Source organism: Bos grunniens, chromosome 7, assembly GCF_055505025.1.
Source record: "Bos grunniens cultivar Pamir isolate PY7600 chromosome 7, Bosgru_T2T1.0, whole genome shotgun sequence".
Taxonomy (NCBI): Eukaryota; Metazoa; Chordata; class Mammalia; order Artiodactyla; family Bovidae; genus Bos; species Bos grunniens.
Genome location: NC_141171.1, coordinates 73,600,404 through 73,623,305, shown reverse-complemented (window position 1 = coordinate 73,623,305; position 22,902 = coordinate 73,600,404). Strand labels below are relative to the sequence as shown.

Sequence of the window (22,902 nt, the reverse complement as noted above, 5' to 3'; positions counted from 1 at the left end):
TATGAGAAGAAAGCTTCACCAGTGCAAAACTTCTGAAAGTTCTCCTGTCTCTCACACTGTTCTATTCAGAGAGGGGAGAGAGGACAAGTAATTTAACTCGACAGAAGAATTTGGAAAGAGAAATTAATCTTGTCTATCTCAGCAACTTCCTCTTGTCTTCTCCATTTTTGATGGAGAAGACATCAAAAATGCGAGTCTCCATTTTAGACTCGCAAATGCTACTGTGTTCCTCCATGCTACACGTTTTACGTGGTCAGTCCTCAGTCCCCACTCTTGCAGAGGGAAGCCAACACTGCCTGCTGATTGGGTGGGTTACTCTGGCTGACCCTGGTGTTTACTCTGGAAACCACTTGTCTGCAGATATAAACCACCTTCTAAAATATCAACATTATTAGTAATAAAGATGATATCCTCCTTTTTCATGTCCTTTGCTATCTTATTTATCAAAACAATCAGAACTCAGGTAGGAAAGAGGGTGTTATTTACTGAGTCCCAGAAGACCTTAATTTTTAAAAGTTAATGTAGACTCATAAACCTTTTACCAAGTAAGTAGAAATTAAACACTTACTGTAAAACAGCAATGCTTTGATAGTATAAGAGATGTGAAACATGCTTGCCTTTATGTCATTTGGCATCACTTTAGGAAAATAAGATACTAATATAAGTAACTTAACAAAACAATGTTATATATGAGACCAAAAGCTAAATTGTATTTTACAGTCAATAAATATGATTGAATGCAGAAAGGGAAAGTTAATTTGTTATTGGGTGAATAAAAGAAAAGTTTTCATCAAGCATTTGGGTCTTGATTTGGATTTTGGGGGAAATACAAAATTTAAATGGATAGAGGTTAGAGGAAATTTCTACAAAGGGTGCATGCCATCATAAGGGGTTCAGAGACAAAAAATAATAATAGTTACTATTTATTGAGCACTGTCGATAGACCCTTATTTATGTATCTCATTTAAAATTCCTAACAGTCCTACAAGGATGCTGTTGTTGTTGAAGTCTTACAAGGATTGAGCCTTACAAGATTGATTTGCTCCAATGTCACTCTGCTGTCAGTGATGAATTTGAATTCAGCAAGGCTGAATCCTAGAATCAGAAGTTCTAGCCCCCAAGGGTATGCCTCACAGAAAGTAATACTTATGCAAATCACTAAGTAGTCCGTGGGAACAAGTGAGGACGAGTGGTAAAATCATGTATGGTTATTATGGGATATAGGCAGAGGAGCTTACATTTGACCTTAAACTGAACTGGGATATATTAAAGTTTCTTAATTAGAAAAGTAGCATGAGAGAATAATAGTTTTGTGGGAAGATTGAGTTGCAATGTGGGAGAATCACAATAGTTTTCAGACCACAATCAAGTTTGTAAAAATTATTGTATTGCACAGTATTTCAATAAAGTGGTCTACGGACTGACCACAATGGCAAAACGAATTACCAGAGGAAGAAATCCACCATTCTGGCTAACTTTGATATTTCTTTTTCTTACATAGTGATAGTGGTTGACATTTATTGAGTGCTTAGGATATGCCAATGATTTTTAAGTGCTTTTCATGTATTAGTTCATTTAATACTTGTGATAACTCCATGATGTATTATTATTATTACTCCCATTTCACACATGAATAAGCTGAGGCAAGAGACATATTAAGTAATTTCCCCAAGGACAGATACACTCTTGTCTAGTAAAAAGACTGGTATTATAAACCCAGGCATTCTGGTTCAGAAATTTGTATTCTTACCTACCACTCTGCTATCTCTTCTATGCTCCACTGACTCTAATCTGTACAGGTTACATTCATAACCTGTCTTAGGTGTAAAGCATCTAATTATCCTGGGGCTTCACTGGTGGCTCAGTGGTAAAGAATCCACTTGTCAATGCTGGAGATGTGGGTTCCATCCCTGGATTGGAAAGATCCCCTGGAGAAGGAAATGGCAATCTACTCCAGTATTCTTGCTTGGGAAGTCCCATGGCCAGAGATGCCTGGTGGTCTACAGTCCATGGAGTAGCAAGAGAGTTGGGCATGACTCAGAGACTAAACAAAAACAACAAAATCTAATTATCCTAAGTCAGCATTTCCCAATGTTTGAGTCACAGAATGTCAACAAGCATCACTTGAAGAAAAGGGTTTAGGGCAAATATGATTGGAACACACTAGATTAAATGCAGTTCAGCAGTTTACCTTACCTCGGGACTGGTCAGAGCTCTAACCCTGCCATTCTGGGTGCCTTGTGAATTTCCACACTTTGGGAAATGCTGGTATAAACTGTTATTTTCTCTAACATTTATTCTGAATCATCTGAGCTATTAGGAAATCAGAAGACTTTTAAGATGGTGTAAACAAAAAGATATTTCAAAAAATAGTATTTAATTAATGTATCTTCAAAATAACTGTAATGATGTGTCTCATGGCCTCTTTATGCTTTTTTGCTTCTATAGGAGTTTGGCTGTCAAGAGTTCAGAAATATTATATAATATCTGCAGAGCTCTACAGACTTACCAATTCCCATCAGATAGAGGAGAAAATCATGTTCATTTGGATTGGGAAAAGAGAGAGCAGGTATGTATTCATTTTATTCTCACTCTTGGTAATAATTTAATGATTGCCTTTTGCAGTGAAGCCGAACCTTTCCCACAGGTGTTATTTCCTCCTCAGTCTAATTCTGGTCAAGTATTTGCTCAGCTTTTATACACATTTCTCCTTTTTAACCAAAAATAATTCAGAAATTGCAGTGTTTACAGCTATTCTATGACAGTCCTGGCGATCCAGAAAGCGAACATTCTTCAATCAATATGTCCTCCTAACTGAAATATAAGGTAATTCACACTATTTGAATCACAAAACATAGACCAAGGCAAAGAAATAATTTCAGTGATGGAACAAAAGAAGACTGCAGTCGTTGATAACTATAAACAGGCCTGGCCTGAAAAGTAAATGGGTATTTTCCATTATGTAAATATTATATATACATATATTACATATATATATATATATTACATATGTATGATATATTGCTTATTATGCACATAGAGAAACACAAAGATATACCCAGGGCACTGCAAATTACTTCCTAAAAACCTAATCCATATTTTTCCTTTCAAAAGTTAAATTTAGAAAATACTCCAGAAAAACCAAAATTGCAGAGTCACTTACCATATCATGGTCTGAAACGGGTCCGAAACTGGTGACGAAGATGTCAGTCTTCACTTCAGTTACACGCTCTGATGAAGCAGGAAATTGGGACAGTGAATGTCTATCAACAGCCCTTATTAGATCTCACAACCATATACTCACACCCAAATGGGAAATTTATTGGCTTTGATTAGCTATTTCTAAAATTGCTCCACTGTGTAGTCCTGATAATTTACTGCTTACACATGAAATTTCACAGTGAATATTTTTCAATGGAGAAGGGAGCCTAAATATGCCACTCTGGGAGACAGATTTTATGGAGAGGTCAGATGATTCTTAATGGATTCTGTAAGAATGGACACACTTTCCTGAATGATACCAAACCATTTCATGTTGTAATAAAAAATATGTTAGCATATGGGTATGATTTAAGCTTAACTATTCTTATACAGCCTGCCGGATTCTCCAGGTATTTAGGCTACACTTGGGATGTATATAGTGTACTGTAGCAAGCTTTATTATGGCTTAAGCACTCAAGGGTGTGTTTTATAAACGATTTCTTTCTGGAATTAAATCGTAAGTGGATTATCCAAATTACTCCCTGGGAAAAAAATCTGACAACCTATGCAAGTATCTTCAATTTTGAGGACAAGAAGCACATATTATGGTACAGCAAAGTTCATTTAATAGATTCCATTTCAAGCTCAATGTAATTTTATGTTAGTGGCTCTGAGGCATATATATCAACCAATAAAATGTATGTAGTTTGGTGACAACCCAACATAGATTTTTTTTTTAATGTTGCTTGTATAAAAGGAAACCTTTGTTGAGAGGTGAGAATGAAAAAGATGACTTTTTAATTTTCAACTTTAGCTCTGAGAAATAACAGTCCAGTATTTTAAACAATTCATTTCATTGATCAGGATATTTGTATCTTTGGTATAGTATATTAAAAAGTTGACCCAATACATGCAATAATAAGTTCATTTGAAAATCAAAAATCTGATCCCCTAGCAATTCACTTGTAAAGAGTTAAACGTTCAGTATAAATTTGGCTTGTGGAAGTCATGTTATACACATAATGTGTATCTCAAATGATAGAATAATTTTGAGGTAGAGATAGTCCCCTCCATAAACAATCCATTATTTTTTAGGTTTTGTTCCCTACCCCCCAAAATTTCATTGGCTCCAAAATGCTTAAATGAGCCTGCTGACATAATAATTATGTGGGGTTTACTGATCAGTGTTTCAAAATAAAGAACATAGCTTGAGACAAAGAGAATAGAGTTGTGGTTTTAGAACTCATTTCCAACCTCAACTTTAACATCCAACGTCCTGCAGCAACCGCGGAGCTTAAGAGAATAGCTGTCAGCACTAAGTCTGATGGACTAGCCACTTGCCTCCCACACCACGTTACTCTTCTCACCTTTTCCAGCAGTCATTCCCCAATGCATACATCTCTCTCTCTACTGCACACTTTATTTCCATATATACATATATGGAAATATATATTTGTATATCTGTTATTTCTTAAGAGTCCAGCAAGAGCTCACACTTTATTAGAATGTCAGAATGACTTTCAATTAAAAATCATAATACAATGAAAACATGCTATCTAGTCACAAAAGCTGGAATTCATCTATTCATTGGGCTCATTTTCGTCCTTTCTCTTTCAAGATTTCCCTTTCTAGATCAAGTAAAACAACTCATTTTGTTCTTGAAGTTGAATTTCAGTTCTTTCCAGATTACAAGCTATAAGGTTTATGATGAATATCTTATGGCTTTGAGTGACACTTATGGAAGTAAGATTATTTCCTTTCTTTCATTTTATTTTTATGGCAGGGACCTATCATTAAATGCACACTTACTTGGGGAAATACGTGTCCCTGTTTTCAGACTTGCAAGTGCTACGTGGCATGGGACAATTCTTTTGGACTCTTTTATCAGTATTATCTATTTCGGGAGTGTTAGGAGAAAATGAATACTCCCCGAGGTAGCTAGCTTTTCAAATCTTGGCTTACCAGATGCTTTAGGGGCAACCAATATGCTTTTTTATTAAATGCTGAGGAGGATGTGGAGAAAAGGGAACCCTCCCACCTACACGGTTGGTGGGAACATAAATTAGTGCAGCCACTATGGAGAACAGTATGGATATTCTGTAAAAAAACTAAAAATAGAACTACCATATGATCCAGCAATCCAACTCTTGGGCATATATCCAGAGAAAATCATCATTTGAAAAGATATATGCACCCCAATGTTCACTGTAGCACTATGTACAATAGCCAGAACATGGAAGCAACCTAAATGTCCATCAACAGAGGAATGGATAGAAAAGAAGTGGTACATATATACAATGGAATATTAGCCATAGAAAGAACAAAATAATGCCATTCACAGCAACACGGATGGAGCCAGAAATAATCATGCTGAGTGAAGTCAGTCAGAGAAAGACAAATATCACATGATACCGCTTATATTGGAATCTAAAAAAAGAATACAAATGAACTGATCTACAAAACATAAATAAAGTTACAGATGTAGAAAACAAACATGGTTACCAGGGGGTAAGGAGGTATGGGCTGAATTGGGGGATTGGGATTGACATATACGCACTACTATATATAAAACAGATAACTAATAAGATAACTGAGAAGTTATTATATAGTATAGGGAACTCTACTCAATAGTCTGTAATGGCCTATATGAGAAAATAATCTAAAAAGAATGGTATATGTCTATGCACAACTGATTCACTTTGCTGTATATTGGAAACTAACATAACATTATAAATCAACTATATGCCAATAAAATTTTTCTAAAACTCTGTTCTATCATAAAATGCTCTGAAGAAGTGAACTTGCCAACTATACAGAATATTTCTCTCTGTTGTTTTTAGATTGTTAGCAGATGATTCCATCTGTAACCTGGGGGAAGCAAGATAATCAGAAGACTCACTTTCTATACTTTCCCTTCTAATATAGCTCCCTTGTCACGTGTTAAAGTAGTTTTCTTTTATTTGTCATCAGTGAATATATAGTGGGAAAAGAAATTACCATTGCTGTCAAACTGCTTATTATGTATGCTGCTGAAAGATATGTCTTGGACATTACCATGCTAATTTCTCTAACAAACCATGTTTTAAATGAATGTGGTCAACGTCATCTACCCCTGTGTTTCCAAAACTCACTTGGGAATGCTACTGTAAAACATTACAAAAGCTTTAGAGTAAGCATAAGCCCAATATAACATATTATGTCATTTACAAAAAAAAAAAAACACTTAATAAAAAATATAAGTCCATAATTTAAGTTGAGACGCTTCAGTAAAATGTTTTTAAAATTTAAATACCCTGAAATATCACCATCCACATAAATTCACTGTTAATATCTTGATGTATTCCCTTACATAGTTTTTTCTATTCAAATATATACTTAATGATTATCCTCAAACCACATTCTCACTCAGTTGAGTACAATTTCAGTGGCAAAGAATAGAATCCTTTGACCAAAACCGTCCTTCATTTCAGCTCACCAGGGAGTCCTTAAGTGGCATGTGAAGTCATTCTGCTTTAAGATAAACATTTTATAATCTGGAGTGCAAAGGTTCAAGCTAGAGGGTCATTGTGAAGGAACTTCAGCCAAATTATAAATAGTGCCATGCTTAACTTGCTTTTTGACAAAATAATGGTGGTTTGAAATCCAGTCCTCTTCAGATCAACCAGGCTTAAATGGAAGATGCACTCACACTCATGTGTTTTGGCTGAGAGCTAAGGCAATTGTTGAGGAACCTTCTTTTTCCCAATTCTAGAAAAACTTTGTCATCTCCCCCCCTCCCCTCCAGTAAGAATTTTATATTTATACATATATATAAAATTTATTATTTAAGGAACAATAGAATTTAAATCACATGCTCTAATACCAGACTTTATTGACTTAGCATTAGACTCTGAAGTTATTAGAAATATCTAGAAAGTATTCAAGGCCTTTCTATGGATCACATGGGAAAAGTAAAGAATTTTATGCTTGAAATATTCTATTTGAGAGCATACAACATGAGGCAGGAACTTCTAATGAAGTTTAGCTAGGAAGATTACACACCTAACCAAAGTTATACATGAATGAACCTCTTATGTAATGAGGAGACTGTCTGCAAGTGGAAATCAATTAAAATAACTTAGTTGGAAGAAATGTTCAGAGACTAATCAGCAAGTAATTTTTTTTCCAATCCAGTGTTTTTGTCACAATAATCCTCTGTCCAGTGTAAAATAATCAACAGATTCTTTAGAATTAGTATAACTGTATAACAGTGTTCAAGTTTTCAAAGGATAAAGATGGAATAGAGTTATATAAAATGAAATTATGATGGTGGTTATTGTTACAGTGATTAAGGATATCTAAGACAGTACATCAGTGTAAATTGTTTATGATGATTAAAATCATTCTTTAAACAAGCTCCCCCTTCAAAGATATGTTTCACATACAACATATACATATTATTTATATTACATTATGTGCACACACATATATTCACAAACACACATATATGCATACACATATGCACATACACGGTTATAACCTCTGTAACAGCTAGACAGCAGTAGATCTGTTTTTACTAGGGATTTCCTACAATGTTGATATCCTGCTGATAAGTATTGAAGTAACAGATGTTTTGAAGTGATAATTCAAAAAGATGATTAGCGCTTGAGGCAAAAATCAGAAAAGCAGTGTAGTATAGTAAGTAGTAAGCACATTGGATTAAGAGTCAAAACACTTGGATTTTAACTCAGATTTTCCTAGAGAACAAGCTATGTGATTTTAGGCAATCCCTTAACGTCTCTTAGACTATTTTATTACTTCTTCAGTGAAGAAATAATACGTGCACAGTCAACTCCATTCTATTGGAGTGAAAGTCAAATAGATGTATTTTCTGCGTATGTTAATTTAGTCAACAAATGTTTATTGAGAGTTTTTTATGTGCTAGGAAGGCACTTTTCTAGATAACAGTTAATACACTGGTTAACAAAAGTGCAGTTGTTCCTGTTCTTCTGCAGCATATCTCATAGTCTTAGGTAGCACATATTTTAGGTAAATAGGTTAGAAACATAGACAGATAAACAGGTAGGTAGGTAGATAGAATTATACATAGTTGTGTATAAGCATATATGCACGAATTACACTAGTTAATGTCAGATCATTATAAATGCTCTGAAAGAAGAGATGGCATTTGACTTGTGACCTAGAAGGTGAGAAAAATTCAAGGATGAACAGATCCAGGCAAAGACATTTCAAGGAGAGGGAAGAATAAAGCAAAGATCTAAAGCATAAAAGAAAGAATAAAGCAAAGATGAGAATAAATGCTCTTTGTTTAAGAAAGTCCATGCATCTGGAACTTGGTGATGCTGATGATCATGGTATAAGATGGCACTCTAGAGGTAAGAGGGTCCACACTTAAAGAGCTCTTTATAGAAGCAGGTGACCTTTGTTCTAATGTAATAAGAAGCTTTGGGGTAATGAAGTGAAATAATGTTACTTGTGGTTTAAGAAGACAACTGATACTTTGTAAAGAGTGGATTGTAAGAGTGACTAATTTTTTTTTTAAATGGAAGAGGGAATCAATAGTGAAGAATTGTAGGTGGTATTTTGTTAGGGATTCCTATTACCACAATTTGTTTAATATGGCACTGCCCATATTTTCAATGGAAATGCTGTCTACAAAACCAATACAATATTGTAAAGTTAAAAAAAAAATAAAATAAAAATAAAACCAAATGAAAGATTTTAAGACCAGATGGTGCACAAAACCATTAGCTACGCAGAACTCTAAAGGAACTAGACCTTCAGAAAAAATATACACATTGCAAGGAGGTGTACTGTAGCATTTATCGCCTTGTAGACAATACTATGGCACCCACTCCAGTACTCTTGCCTGGAAAATCCCATGGACAGAGGAGCCTGGTAGGCTGCACTCCATGGGAAAAAAAAAAAAGAAATGCTGTCTACTAAGGAACTCAGAATAATAGGAACTCAGAATAATATTCACTGGACCCAGTTCTGTGTGCTTGTAACTTATGAAGGAGGTTTATTGCCTCCTTCAAGCTACTTTGCTGCTATTAATCCACAGAGGCAGTCACTATATGGGGTCTGAATTGGCTAGCATTAGTCATTATAATAAAGTATTTCTTAAAACCCCACTTTGAAATGGTCCTGTTTAGAAATTGAAAATATTTTGAGCTCACTACATAACCATCAATTTATATTCCTGCTGTCTATGGGGTCGCGCAGGTTCGGACACGACTGAAGCGACTTAGCAGCAGCAGCAGCAGCATTGGACAATGTTTCAGCTCCCTGCCAATCTGCCTGGAGCAGCGTTTTTACTCCTTGTCCTTCGTTTCCATTCCCTTAACTCTTTACCATTTTCCCCTACCTGCTACTGTAGAGCCACTTAAAGTTGGTGATGCAACTGCTAAATCTGGATATGGAGTAGAAAATCCCATTTTGAAATGTCTAGCCAATACCTGGTCCTTTTGTGTTTTCAGATTTCCCGAACTCAGATGATATAAGCATCTCCCAGGGAATAACGGTAAAGCATATTACAGCAGACATTCATCTCTCCTCCACTGAGAATGTCCCTCCTTAGCTCCTCATATCATGGCATTTCTATTGGGAGAGGGCAAAGCTTTAGAAAAGGATGTGATTGCTGTATTGGAGAAATGGGTTTCTTTCAGTCTGTATAAGTCTTGATCAAAATTGCCTAATATGCAATAGCTTTGAGGCATCATACTTTCTGTTCCCATTATAGAATTTTAATTATATGAGGATAATAATCTTGGAGGGATATGACATCCACTTAGGACTCGGTTTTAAGTTTTTCAAAATGGCAGAGTCCGTGACTATGAACAAGAAGATTCTCAACTCAGAAACACTGCAAGCACAATTTTTCAAATTCAGAACTCAAGTTCAAGCTGTAAAACACCGACCATCTAAAGAATATATTTATACACACACACACACACACATATATATATATATATATTGAATAGTTCACATTCATTCTAGTATCAAGAGAGGAAATGTTAAGTATATAAAAAGGTCAAAAGTAACTGCACAAAATATAAACTGCAGTCGTTTACTAATAGTTTGGCCTTTATAACCTGAGCATAGTCTCATAGGCTACATTTTATCTTAGGAAGTGCTTGGCACAATGATCTATACACAAAAAGGAAAAATGGAAACAGGGAGTTTTAAAACATGCTAAAACATTCCTCTGGGCATCTCATTTGGATTCATTAGACAAGCTGGCTTCATGAGCTGACTGGATCTCTTAGCCAGTAAAGGTTAAAAGGTGTTCTCTGTTCATTTTAGCAGTTCTTCTTGTGTCTTTGGTAACTGCTCTTCCTCTAAAGTTCAATTGAATTATGGACTGTCTAGATATAGTATTTCAGTGGAAATAGACTGCATTAAGCCAAAGTCTGAGCATCTGCTCCACACCTTGCATTAAAAGCACCAGACAAAGCTATAGCAAATTCAAAAAGAAGAATTCTAGAGTGGAATTTCAAAAGTGAATAAGAAAAGCTATTAATTGGTAAAGTAAATGTATCAACAGCAATAACAAATACTGGAGAAGTCTAATATTTTAAATTGTTTTGGGGGTACTGTCAGTAGTTTACGATCTTTTTTTATTGAAAGTGAATATATTGTGACGTAATATCTTGTCCTCTAAATTTTTGAAATTCTGGCTTTTGAATATAAATACAAAATGTATGCTTTAAGTTAGGTAAACATGGATAAAATGGTTGCCTCTGATTTCAACATCACACAGCATATAAAAGCATAAAAAAGATGATATGAATATCAGATTTCACCTTGAGATAAAGTCTAGTTACCTAAAGTTTATAAAGTTGCACAAAATTTCACAGAAGTTAATCTGATTTTTTTCCCCTTAGAGCACGCTTTAGTGTTCCACCTTGAATTATTTTGACATAAAGAAACATAACCCAAGATGCCAAGTTAATTCCCCAAGGAGCCAATACCGCTTTGCCAGCAGCACTCATATCCAGTCCGGTCTCCTTGCCTGGTGGGAGACACTTATTATCTTAAAGCTGAGATCTCCTGCAATAATTAGGCTAGAGGAAGTCTAAAAGGTCTCATACAGGCATAAAAAAATCAAAAATTGGGAAAATCAAGAAGATAAGGAGTATGCTTTGAGGCATAGATTGTTTATCAAATAGTATATCAGTGCTCAAATACCTTAAGAGGAAATCCCAGCCATATTCCAGTTATAAATACTTATCTAACTGATAGCTTCAATTAAGTAAAATCTAAAACAACGACAACAACCCAATTCTGTAACACAGGAAAAAGAAGAAAATCTTAACTAAATATGTTAAGTTTATAGTAGGAATAAATAAGTAGTTTTGCTGGTGGCTCCGTGGTAAAGAACCCGCCTGTAACGCAGGAGACGTGGTAGGAGCCTCAGGTTTGATTCCTAGGTCAGGAAGATCCCCTCGAGTGGAAAATGGCAACCCACTTCAGTATTCTTGCCTGGAAAATTCCATGGACAGCCCATGGGGTTGCAAAAGAGTCAGACACGACTCAGTGATTAAACAACATCAGGAATAAAGTCAATTCTCTACCTACATCCCTACCTACCAATTTACTTCTCCCATCCATCTGGGTTTGTCACGTGATGAGTACACATGGGTATTCTTTCACTGCAAAGAGAGACGCAGCCTGTCTAAATGGTGGGGCAGAGAGGGCGGGAAAGATGTTACTGGAAGGACACTGCTTCTCCTTAAAAACCTGAAAACTTTCTTCAGAATGCAGTTTTGGATCTTGGTTTCTTACCCCTACTCCTAGAGTGCAGGGAAAGCCAATGTGATAGTGGCTGAAATTGTACCCAGATAGGTGTAATCGGTGGGGGGGAGCATCGTTTAATTTTTTAGAAAGTTGGAGAAAATTTAGGCTTCTTTAGTTTTAGATTCACAGCCAATAAGGAGAAACCTTGAGAAAGATTTCCTCAGAAGGTGTTTGGTTTGGTCTTGATTTAAAATGAAAAGAGGGATCTTGATTAATCAAGGAACACCTTAGCCTAGCCATACTCGGAACACAGACGCCTCTCCCGTACCAGTTTCTCTAGCTGTTCTCCTCTGCCTCTCCAGCTCTCTCACTTTTCTCTATTCTTTCTCCTTATTTTCAATACCCTCTTTCAATACCCTCTTGCTCTCCTTTCTGCTCTAACCTTTCCTTTCTTATTTTGCTTTTTTGTTTTCTGGATTTTATATCCTCTCCTTTCTCAACCATTTTATTCTTTTGTGGTAACCATGCTTTAGGCACAAGCCTTTCAAAAACATTCTTCGGTCCCTGGTTGCAAGGAAGAAGGAGGCCTCTCTACACCTTGCCCTCAAAGAAGGCAGTATTAGATGAGAATGAACTCAACAATCACTGACAATTTTGATTTTATCCTCTGGCTACAGACTATTTCAATTCAAGTTTATTTAAAGACTTCCTTTCTTAATTTTGTACTTAAAATATGAATTTGCCAAATGTTTTTCTCTTTATGTCCCTGAATAGAGGATATTACTAGAATTCCACACACTATCCTTTTTAGTGTTTTCTTTTTTAAATTAGCCTTCCAGGATATCATTTTTTATGTTGTCCTTAATTTTTTTTCCCCCTAAGGATTGCTTTTGACCCTGAAAAGATAGTCTTTTTTAAACAGTTATACAATAATTGCAACCTCCTATCATGTGGATGAACCATGTTATATATTTGTTTCTTAATTTTTGGATCTAGGGTGTACATTTCCAAAGAGTAACGTTACACCTTTGGATGCTGTATGTGTTTCTAAAAAACAGGTCATGATGAAGCTGCACGTACTAGAGTTTCCTACATTAGTCTCAAGTCTTAGCTTATCACGTTTCTATATTTTATCAAGACATTCAGAACAAAATATCTCTGCCTTCTGCACAATGTTGTTATTTTTATAAAACCAGACTTTTATCATAATAAAGAAAGACAGTGGGCTCCTTTCTCTTGCAAGAAAAGATTATTCCAGCTGTGATCATGAACCTACTATGAGGAAATTTTTACCCCATTTATAAGCTAATGATAATCTTTCAAGTATTGCCTCTACGTAGTTTTTGCATTGAAAAGCAAATGAATCATGTAAAAAATTGATTTTTATAATGGAGAGCTACTACAATGCATGTTAAATTTAGCTTACCAGAAATCTATGGTAAAGACATAGAATTAAATAATTCTGTAGAAATGTATGTAATAGATAATTTCAATTTATAGCATCCAAATATCATGCATGATGTTAACATTTTTTCTCTAATTCTATAGCTGATTATGTTTATAAAATATCTAAAAACCGTGTTTAATATTTAAGGTTGTATTTTTCTAAAGGCAGATGAACATTCTCAAAATGTACTTAAACAAGTAAATGGCTCTGGAGATAGGGTAATAAACACTTAAAACTGAAAAGGCACTCCAAAAAATGACAAAAATTAAGTTAGTATTAAAACTTTTTCATAAATCTCAAATCCATCAGATTGAATTGCAGTATGTTCTAGAATGACACATAAAACAGAAATAGAGGAGTTATTTAGGCTACTTTTAAATTTGTTTTCATGTCTAGCATAACCTCAAAATCACCATTTCCAGAAATCACAAATATCAGAAAATCCTTTTTAAAAAGAATAAAGCAGGCCCATTTTAAAACTTTTTCCTGAGCCCTTGAATCCTCTACTATGGTAGAGGACATTATATTCACTTCAATTAAAAAGAATATATCTTATCTATATTTAGCCTACCATTACTCTGTTCTTTACATAACTATTTTTGTTATTCTGAGGGGGTTAAATAGATAATATATTAGATTCCATGAAAATTGCTGCCTGAATTAATGTAATTGCTTCTGTATCATAAATTCACTACTATCTTGAGTCTTGAAAGAGTAGCTTTTCAACTCATTCTGAGTCTGTATTATATATTTTCCAGGTTTGTGGCTCTCCAAGATTTAGGTATACATATGAGGAGTAGGTGAAATGCTTCCTACTTACATGATATTTGATTAAAGAATTAACATACACATTTATTAAAGTTATTATACATAATTAAATTTAAATGAGCAGTCATGGGTGTGTTATCTGTACTCCAAATAACAATACGACCACATAGCTGATTATTAAAGAAGGTGTGTGTGTGTGTGTGTATGTGTGTGTGTAAAATTGTTTAACAAACTTAAAACTATGCACAGAACTTAAAAGAGGATACTCATATTCACATGTTAAAGTATTAAACGCAATTTCCTAAACTAGAATGAAGATAAGATTTTCTAGATATATTATAAAATTCTAAAGATTTTCTATGGATTGATATGGAGAAGGAAGATGAATAAGTAAAGAAATCAGATGCATGCCCATTTGTAAAAGTTATTATCACTATTCTGACTTTCTTTTTGTCTGTTCCTCCCCTACCTGCAGTCTTTGCAATTTATTTCAAATTTTATAAACTAAGAACAATTTTCCTGAAACCACTCTAGACGTTTAGATATACACAGATTTTATATTAATACAGCACACAGACATTTATGCACTCTATTTTGTGACTGATACATTTTATTCCTTAATACTTTTTCAAAGAACTTCGTAAGGGGAAACCAAGTGGAATACAACAAACCTGGAGGAATTTGTATAGCATGTCCTAGAACGAATGCTTGAGATTGATAGGAAAGGACATCTGGTAAGACCTTTGACATATTTCTGAATTGCGCCTTTGACAAAGGAGTTTCCGTTAAACCTCTGAGACATTAATGGCATTTGGCGGCCTCAAAGCAGACCTACGACCCATACCCCTGTGATCACACTACCTAAAGTATTAAAACGAAGATTCTAAATCCATGATACCATTCTGTTTTAAAATCACAAATTGAATTCTTAAGCTTCTTATTCTTTGCATATCTTTGCTGTCTAGATGGAGAAGAGATGAATTTCTTAAAACTGCCATTTCATAGTAACTTAAATATTGCTATTCAATAGTTTCAACAAATGCTCTGGAGAAAGTACAGCATAAGTTATAGTTGGGAGTCATACATTCTAACCTTTGTTTCTTATGTGACATTGAACAATAATTCATTTCTTTGCCTCATTTGTTTTACTCTGAGATCAATATTTTGTTTTGACTTCATTATTCTTTGCTTAACTAAATAAGATAGGTTGGTTATCTTATTCAAAGGCTATTTAAATACATGTGTAATGTCTTGTACTATTTGCTTTTGTTGTTATAAATATTGTATTATTAAGTGCTATCTTCTTCCTGAGTAGAAATTCATTAGTAAACCAATTAACTGGTATACAAAGAAAAATAAATTTTTACTATAGAAAATTACAGTTTAAATGCACCGAGATAAAAAATACTACCATCTATCTCATTCACCTTTCGTCCCAGAGATGGGGTTAATCTAACACAAAATAGTGGATCCGTCTGTAATATTCCACAAGAAATGTTTACAGCAACAGATTCAGAGATATTTTAATTGAATCCAATGCAAACAAAGCAAGGTGGAATGAAATAGCAGTGCAGTCTTTGGGTTGGAAGGGAGACTATTACCTGCCTTTCTCCCTTGTAAAATCAAATCATACTTACAAACGATTATGAATGTCAAGTAAATGTAACATTACTTTCATGACATTATGAGAAGTTTGAATTGCCTTTTATCACATTGAGTATGTGCATGGGATGACCATGGAAAATTGAATTAACATTGGGCAATCTATTGAAAATAGGATGAGTCATTACACTACATGCTGTCTCTCTTCTTACTTTACCATGTAGAGGGAAGCAATGCTTTAATAGTAAAGCTTAGTATTGTTCTCTAAAATAAAACACAATGATGCTACTCACCTCCTAATCCCGGTCTCAGGCGATTGTCATAACCATCTAGGAGTCGGTCCAAAATCCTGGTGAAGACAGTGGTGTTGTCTTTAAGTTCATCTTGTAATGAGGGTTGTCCATAGCTGAAATATTAGAGGCAATAGCTAAATTATACATTTCGACTAAAACCTTTTTCCAAATAAAGCCTTCTGCAATTTTTTCAACTTCCTTTCTATTGAGTCTTAATTTGAAAATTCCTTCTGGTAAAGTAAAAAAAAAAAAAAAAAAAAATCATAGCTTAATTCTTAACATTTTCTTATATTTGTTCTCATAGATGATATGCTCTATATTCTAATATTTCTAACTATGGAAGGAAAATTAGAGGACCTGAGTTGTCTCTTTACCTTTATAATGCTCATTGTGTGTACAGAGTTGTAATGCATGTTTTCTCTGGGCAAGCAAGAGCATTAATGCACACTACTGAAAAACCAAAATCTGGGAAACTTCTTCCCAAATTAAAAAAATGTATTTATGAGCTACCAAAATAATTAATAGCTCTGTTTTCATTTAATATGTAGCATAATCCTAAAGTTGCATCTACCAACATCCCTCCCTTCGTCCACTTCCTATGTTTCTTTTGTGGTTTTTTACATTCTTTAAGGTGTTTAAATGAGAAAAATAGATAGAACGTGTTACTTATGATAATAATTTGTTCACATCAGTGTGTAATTTCTATTTCCATTAAGGTTTATGAACCAATAAACCAAAACTTTTTATAATTTGTCTATTCAAACCTCTAATTAATTGAATTTTTGTCCTTGTTGGTCTTAGAAGTAAAATATACCTTGGAAAAGGTAAGAGCCAATATTCTTAACTTATGGTTTTACTAAGCAATAATGCAGGATTACTGTTTTAAGAAAGCACAGCTATTTGTGAGCAGAGTTTGAACTAGAATCCAGTTTTCTTTAACTTTTAGTCTAAAACATTATTTTCATTCTTCTATATCAGAGTAATTATTTCGGTTTAATTCTTTCTATGTGAATGTCTAGTTTTTAATCCCTTATCATTACTAGTCTTTGAATTTTGATCATGTAATAATCACAGTTCAAATATGCTGTATTTATTGTATCAATCACATTATTATCTATGCTCCTTAAGTCATATTTTATGTAATGATTAAGATGACACTTCCAAAATACTTTGGGAGAAGAGTCTTCTATTTTAGGATAGATCACACTTACGGATACATTTCATTGATAGCTCTGACCTTGAGAAAAAATGAATATAGAGTATAAACTAAAAAACTGACATAAAAATATCACTCTCATACTTTCTGCGTAATATGCTTTTGGTTTCTTACTTGTGTGTTTATATTACTGATCAATCTAAGAAAAATAGTAACAGTTGAAACCAAAATTCACTTATTTGACAAAAGCAAGAAATATAATCAAGTATCAATTAAAAAACAAACACTGTTGTTTAGGTAATTAATGTTATATTGGTAAAATGCAAAACTTTTCTGATAAAATTTTAATTAGCTATTATAACTAAAATCTATTCATGAATATGAAATATATTAAATGTGCCTCTTTGAACAGTTTTACAGTATCACAAATTCAACATTAATACCATGTAGATTGAGGGTTTACTCTCTTTTTGCAAAGTTAAAGATCTTCCTGGTTTCTGAAATCAAATTTTCAACAAGCTCTGTGTCTTCTAGGATGTTTCATAGCAGATGACAGCAGTAAAGCAAAAATAGTTTTCTGAAGGCAATTATTTTTAAAAACTCATTGTCACAAAACCTACTGCCATGCATGCATCTTTCAAGGATACTAGAAGGTCATCTTGATAAAGGTAGAGAAGAAATGCTAGCACACTTTGAGTTGTGAATAGGGCCTGATCAAGTATTCTAAGGAATAAGCACTAAAATAAGAAGGGGGGAAATGATGAGGTGAAGTGACATGACAGAGCATATTAGATTATTGCTAATATGATTCCCCTAAAATGGAGTGGTCTATTACCTTTACCTGCATTTCCTTTGTTTTTATAGCGTATCTCAAATTCAGGAAAGGCTTTTCTCCCCCTGGTTTGATTTTATAAATGTTGTTCTCACCAGTTGTTTGCACTGGAATACAAATGCCAAAAGAGTCTTTTCCCTCCCTCCCAGCAAACCATTTCTGCTCTGCCAACTGGAATGATAATCATTCTTTTATGAGATTTTCTTAATCAGGTTATACTTCATCTTTAATTCTCATTTACTATGTAATTGTCAGAGAATAAGCCTAAGATAAAGATCAAGATTATTTATTTGCTGTTAAACACTCATGCCAATGTAATGTCTCCTAAACTGAATATATAATTTATAATTTGTAGAGAAATGTCAGATACAGTACTTGATTTTGATTCCGTATGAGCCACTATATAATAAAAAACTGTGCACTAACTCCATCTACAGGTCATCACAATAGTAACACTTGATATAATTTTTCAAAAGCAGTGAGGAACCTTTTACTCCTCAGATTAAGAGTATCTGACAATAATACATTTCCTGTTCATCTGGCAGTCATTATTCACCATGCACAATAACAAACATTAAAAATGGACAACTCAATTGAAAAAAATCCTCCTAAGTCCTTATATTTCCAGACTATTCCATCTCTCTGCCTTAACTTGTAAGGATTCACTTTTCATTACATTATGGAGAATCTTGCATTTTTATAGTATGGCTAAGACTTTGGCCACAGGAATAGATTACACTAGAAATGTAAAAGCAGATAAAGGAGAATCTGAAATACTTGGTCATTTATATCTTTGCTATTATAATGTATCTATATGCTCGATGGGATCATTAGCTAATATTTTGAATATAGTTAATCATATTATTACATTTTTCTCATAACTTGTATCCACAGTAAACTTAAATAGAGAAGTTCAGTTTTATCTTCTGTTCTTAAATGTGTCTAGTATACTCTACTTCTATTAGTTATACAAGTAATAGATTCAAAACAAAATGCACATGCATTTATAAAGAATTCTAACATTCAAATTAAAAATATTATTCTAAAGTTTCTCCTTGCACATAGTCAGAAGTTACTCTATGATCTTGGCAACTAGTTAGAAATTTTCTTGTTGGAAAACCAACTTACATAGTATGCAGATATTAATTGGGGTAACTTTTTTTATGAATTAGGAAACTGCATGTTTTGTTCAGTTACAACTGAGCAGTGAAAAGTTCAATTTAAGAATTAAATGGTGAATTAACACATTCCTTAACAAAAGCGTGTTAAGTGTATTCTGACTAACATGCAAATAAGATGATTATTTTTTCATACTGTTCCACTTTATTAGCTGGAATTTTATTGCAGTTAAGTTTTTTTAATTCCCTTAGTCATGAATTTATCCAAGGTTAATTTTCTTCACTCTGAAAGAATAAATGAAAAGTTACAGAAATTCTCATGCAGATTTAAAATAAAGGGTCCCCACCTTCTTCCAGTCAGTGTGCTCAGAAAGAGGGTCCAGGCCCAAAGGTAGTCAGAGAGACCCGGACTTTTCTTCATTGCGGGCTTGTGCAGCTGAAAAGTAGAACAAGTAGAGATCAATGTCTCTTGCAAGAAACATCAGGTTATAACCACTAGGGCTGACTGAGGCAGTTCAGATAAATGCTTTGAAGTCAGGAAATGACCTCACTGGGATATGACACCTCATTGGAAGCAATGGAAACCTGGACCATCCATTCTCCACTTTCCCTTCCATTTCTCCATTCAGAAATATAAGTGTCTTAATTTCTCCTGTAAAAGAATACAAGTTGAAATGCTCTCAGGTGATAATATTGCTCAACATAAAATTGGGTTGTTTTTTTCTATAGGCTTTATATTTCCAGTATAGTTTGAATTACTTTCCTCTTGTTTATCATCTGATAAATTTGACCTTTCTGATTTGAGTTCCCACAACTGCACTGTGCATTAAAAATCTTCAGCTGGTGTCTGCAACAGAGAGAGCATGTCTGGGGGCTGTGATGGGGTAGGTTAGTATGCTTTGATGACTGAATTCATCTTGAGGTTCTGGATACACCTTGATTTCAGAAGCAACTGCTATTTATCTTAAAAAAAAAAAAAAATCATGAGATACACTGTTGAATCCTGAAGTCGTGCTTGTAATTCTCTGCCTGTGATTGCCTTGTTAAATATGCTCACTAATGCTTCTGTGGGGCTAAAGGACACACTTTATAGTCAGTCCATGTGCTGGTCTCTCACACACAAACCACACTCACATAAATGCACACAAACATGCCTACACATATCTTTTAAGCCCTCTTGGATTCTGCCGGGTTGCTGCTAGAAAATGTTTCATCTCAAACAGATGGAAACTGGAGTGCTTTGCTTTGCATGAATAAGGGAATCTTTTTTTCCCTCTTAGGTAAAGTGCAATCAATCACCGTCTGATTGCTGAATTTAGACTTGGTAGTGGGATGCTGGAAGAATGGAGGAGTCTGGAAAGCTTAGAGAATTTTTAAAATTATAATCTATTTGTGCAGTTAGTTTTTAAAAATAAGTGCACTACCTGGAGAAGGAGAAGATATGGTAACACTCTACTTGAATGTGCTATAATTGATTCCAGTTATGAAAATGTTCAAGGTAAAATTTGTTAGCACTTCCCTGAATCCCTCAGGAGGGTCCGTGATTAATGGATTGCAAGTCTTTTAAAGCATATTTTTTATGAGACACTCTATAGTTTAATGTGGTATGCCTTTAAATACATCTACACAAATGCTTTCCGCACTCTCTGGGATCATTTATATTAGTAAAAATAATTCCAAATGGCAATGTAAGCAATGAAACATAATTAAGGTGCTTAAAGTGGACAGTCTAGATCTAGAGATAAGAACTGTGAGATTCATAGTTTTTCCCTAAACTAGTGACTGCTTTTAACATAGAAGAGCTGAATAGGACAAGGAATATTGGATAAATATCCTCATGTTAAAATATTGCATCAAAATTGCATAATTATATTAATCTTTTATTAATCTTCAACATGTTATGAAGGAAAAACAACTTCCCCTACCCTATTAATATTTGTTTATCTTTATTAAAAAAAGAGTAATTCCCGAAGGAATAAATGAAACAAAACAAAAACCCCAAAGCAAGATACCATTGCTTTCTGTCCTCTTCTGACATTTTAAAAAGAGGAAAACAAACCTATCATGGCACTTGAGTTGTTGAGTAAGAAAGTTTCTTGCAAATACAAACATAATAGTTTAAAAGAAACGCTAAGCTGTCTCCTAACCCTTTTCCACCTTCAACCTCCTCTCATCAAACACACTCCAAACACCCATATCCCATGCCACCCACATCAAATGAGAACTTGAGTTTTTTCGTGTTCAGAATGGGAGAGACCCCTACACCAGAGGGCATTTCAGCAGCGTCCACCGGAAAGGAGAAAAGAGGCTTTTTTTTTTTTTTTTTTTTTTGCAGCCAGGAGCGTGCCTTCCCTAAGATATGCAACGTTGAGACAGGTTTTCTATACCAGCGTCTTAACTTTAGAGGATGCCCCCACAACGCCCCTCCCCACTTCACCTCAGCTCCCTTTTGCCAAAAAAAAAAAAAGACCAAAACAACATGTCACCACCCACCCCGCGAAATACATTCAAATCTGCCTGCCAAAGGAAGGAAAGAAAAGAAGACGGAGAAAATAAAAATAACGACGATAATGCTCCTAGACCGCTGCGGTTTTAACCCTGAAAGAAAAACATTCGTTGTGTCTACCTGCTATGTGATCAGGTTCTTGTCCTGTTCCCTCTTTCTCTTTTCCCTATTGCATTCTGGTCTCTCCAGCAAGGAAAAGGCACGTTCAAAGCTCTGCGTGCTGCGGTCCGAAGCCGCACTTACCTCGGGCCCCCTCTGGGCACAGGATCGCTCCAGACCCGGGAAAAGTCTGCGAGAGAAAATCGTGGAGAGCTGGAAGCCGGCGCGAGTCCGCGAGTCCGCGAGTCCGGGCGCGCCGGCAGCGGAGGGGCGTCCTCGCTCCGCCGCTCACTCACTCGGTCTGAGCGGGCTGAGCCATCATGGACTCTGCGTGCTCCTTTGCTGAAGATTTCACACCCGAGTATGCTTCCCTATATTCCAATCTGCAGCTATACAACAAAAGATTTTTCTTTACCAAGACAGTAGTAATACGTCCCAGGGCAAACCGGATGTGAAATAGGCGGTGACTTCATGCCAGAGAGATTTTATTTTAGAAAGGAAGGTGGTACCAGCCTCTGGATCTGGAGACCAATCCGCCCATTTTTTATTTGCAGCACAATTTAACTTGCACCGCTCTGGCCCTAATCCCCTTCTCTGAGCTGCAGGCTCAAATCCTTCTACAATCTGCTGCAAGCTTTCCCTTTTTGGGGGGGAGTAGAGACGGGGGAGGGAAGAGTAGAAAGGGTTAGAGGCACAGGGACTATCCTCAGAATCTCTTCACACTTGCAATGTACGAACCCTCTATTTTAAGGTTTGCCTATTAAAAATACAACCGATCAGTATAACTATTCCACCTTTGATCAAATATTTAACCACTGCATGCATATGAATGGATGCAAGCTATGAGACAGGGAGGTGGAGGGTTCCACATGTGGAAAGCGCACTCTCTTCTCGCCTGTCTCGCTCACACGCACTCCCACACGTCTGGGTCCTTGTGTCTTGCAGAGTCACGAATGATGAGGGCTAGGAGGGAAGAGCTCTGGCCGGTGGGGAATTGGCCACCCGCGTGAGAGAGTCTTTCGCACTTTGACAGGTTATCAGCGCTTTCCACCTCTCCTCAGTCTGCAGGTTAGAGGACAGCAAGAACGCGCTCTGGAACCGGGTTTTTAATCTTTGGAGGAAACTGTTTGTTTATGTCATG

General features: G+C 35.2%; 1 protein-coding gene across 2 annotated transcripts in view; it reads right to left on the bottom strand.

The window, feature by feature from the left end:
* GABRA1 (gamma-aminobutyric acid type A receptor subunit alpha1) overlaps positions 1–22,388 on the bottom strand; it is a 58,243-nt gene extending 35,855 nt beyond the window's left edge. The window contains exons 1-4 of one of the 2 annotated variants that reach the window (XM_086413767.1): positions 21,906–22,388; positions 19,504–19,592; positions 16,051–16,163; positions 3,164–3,231 (exon numbers count right to left, since the gene is read on the bottom strand). In XM_086413767.1, the coding sequence (XP_086269893.1) occupies positions 3,164–3,231; positions 16,051–16,163; positions 19,504–19,577 (255 nt within the window). In that variant the 5' untranslated portion in view covers positions 19,578–19,592; positions 21,906–22,388. Of the gene's footprint in view, positions 1–3,163; positions 3,232–16,050; positions 16,164–19,503; positions 19,593–21,782 lie in introns of both variants that reach the window. The other variant, XM_086413769.1, reaches the window with a different exon arrangement.
* Between the last annotated feature and the right edge of the window lie 514 nt (positions 22,389–22,902).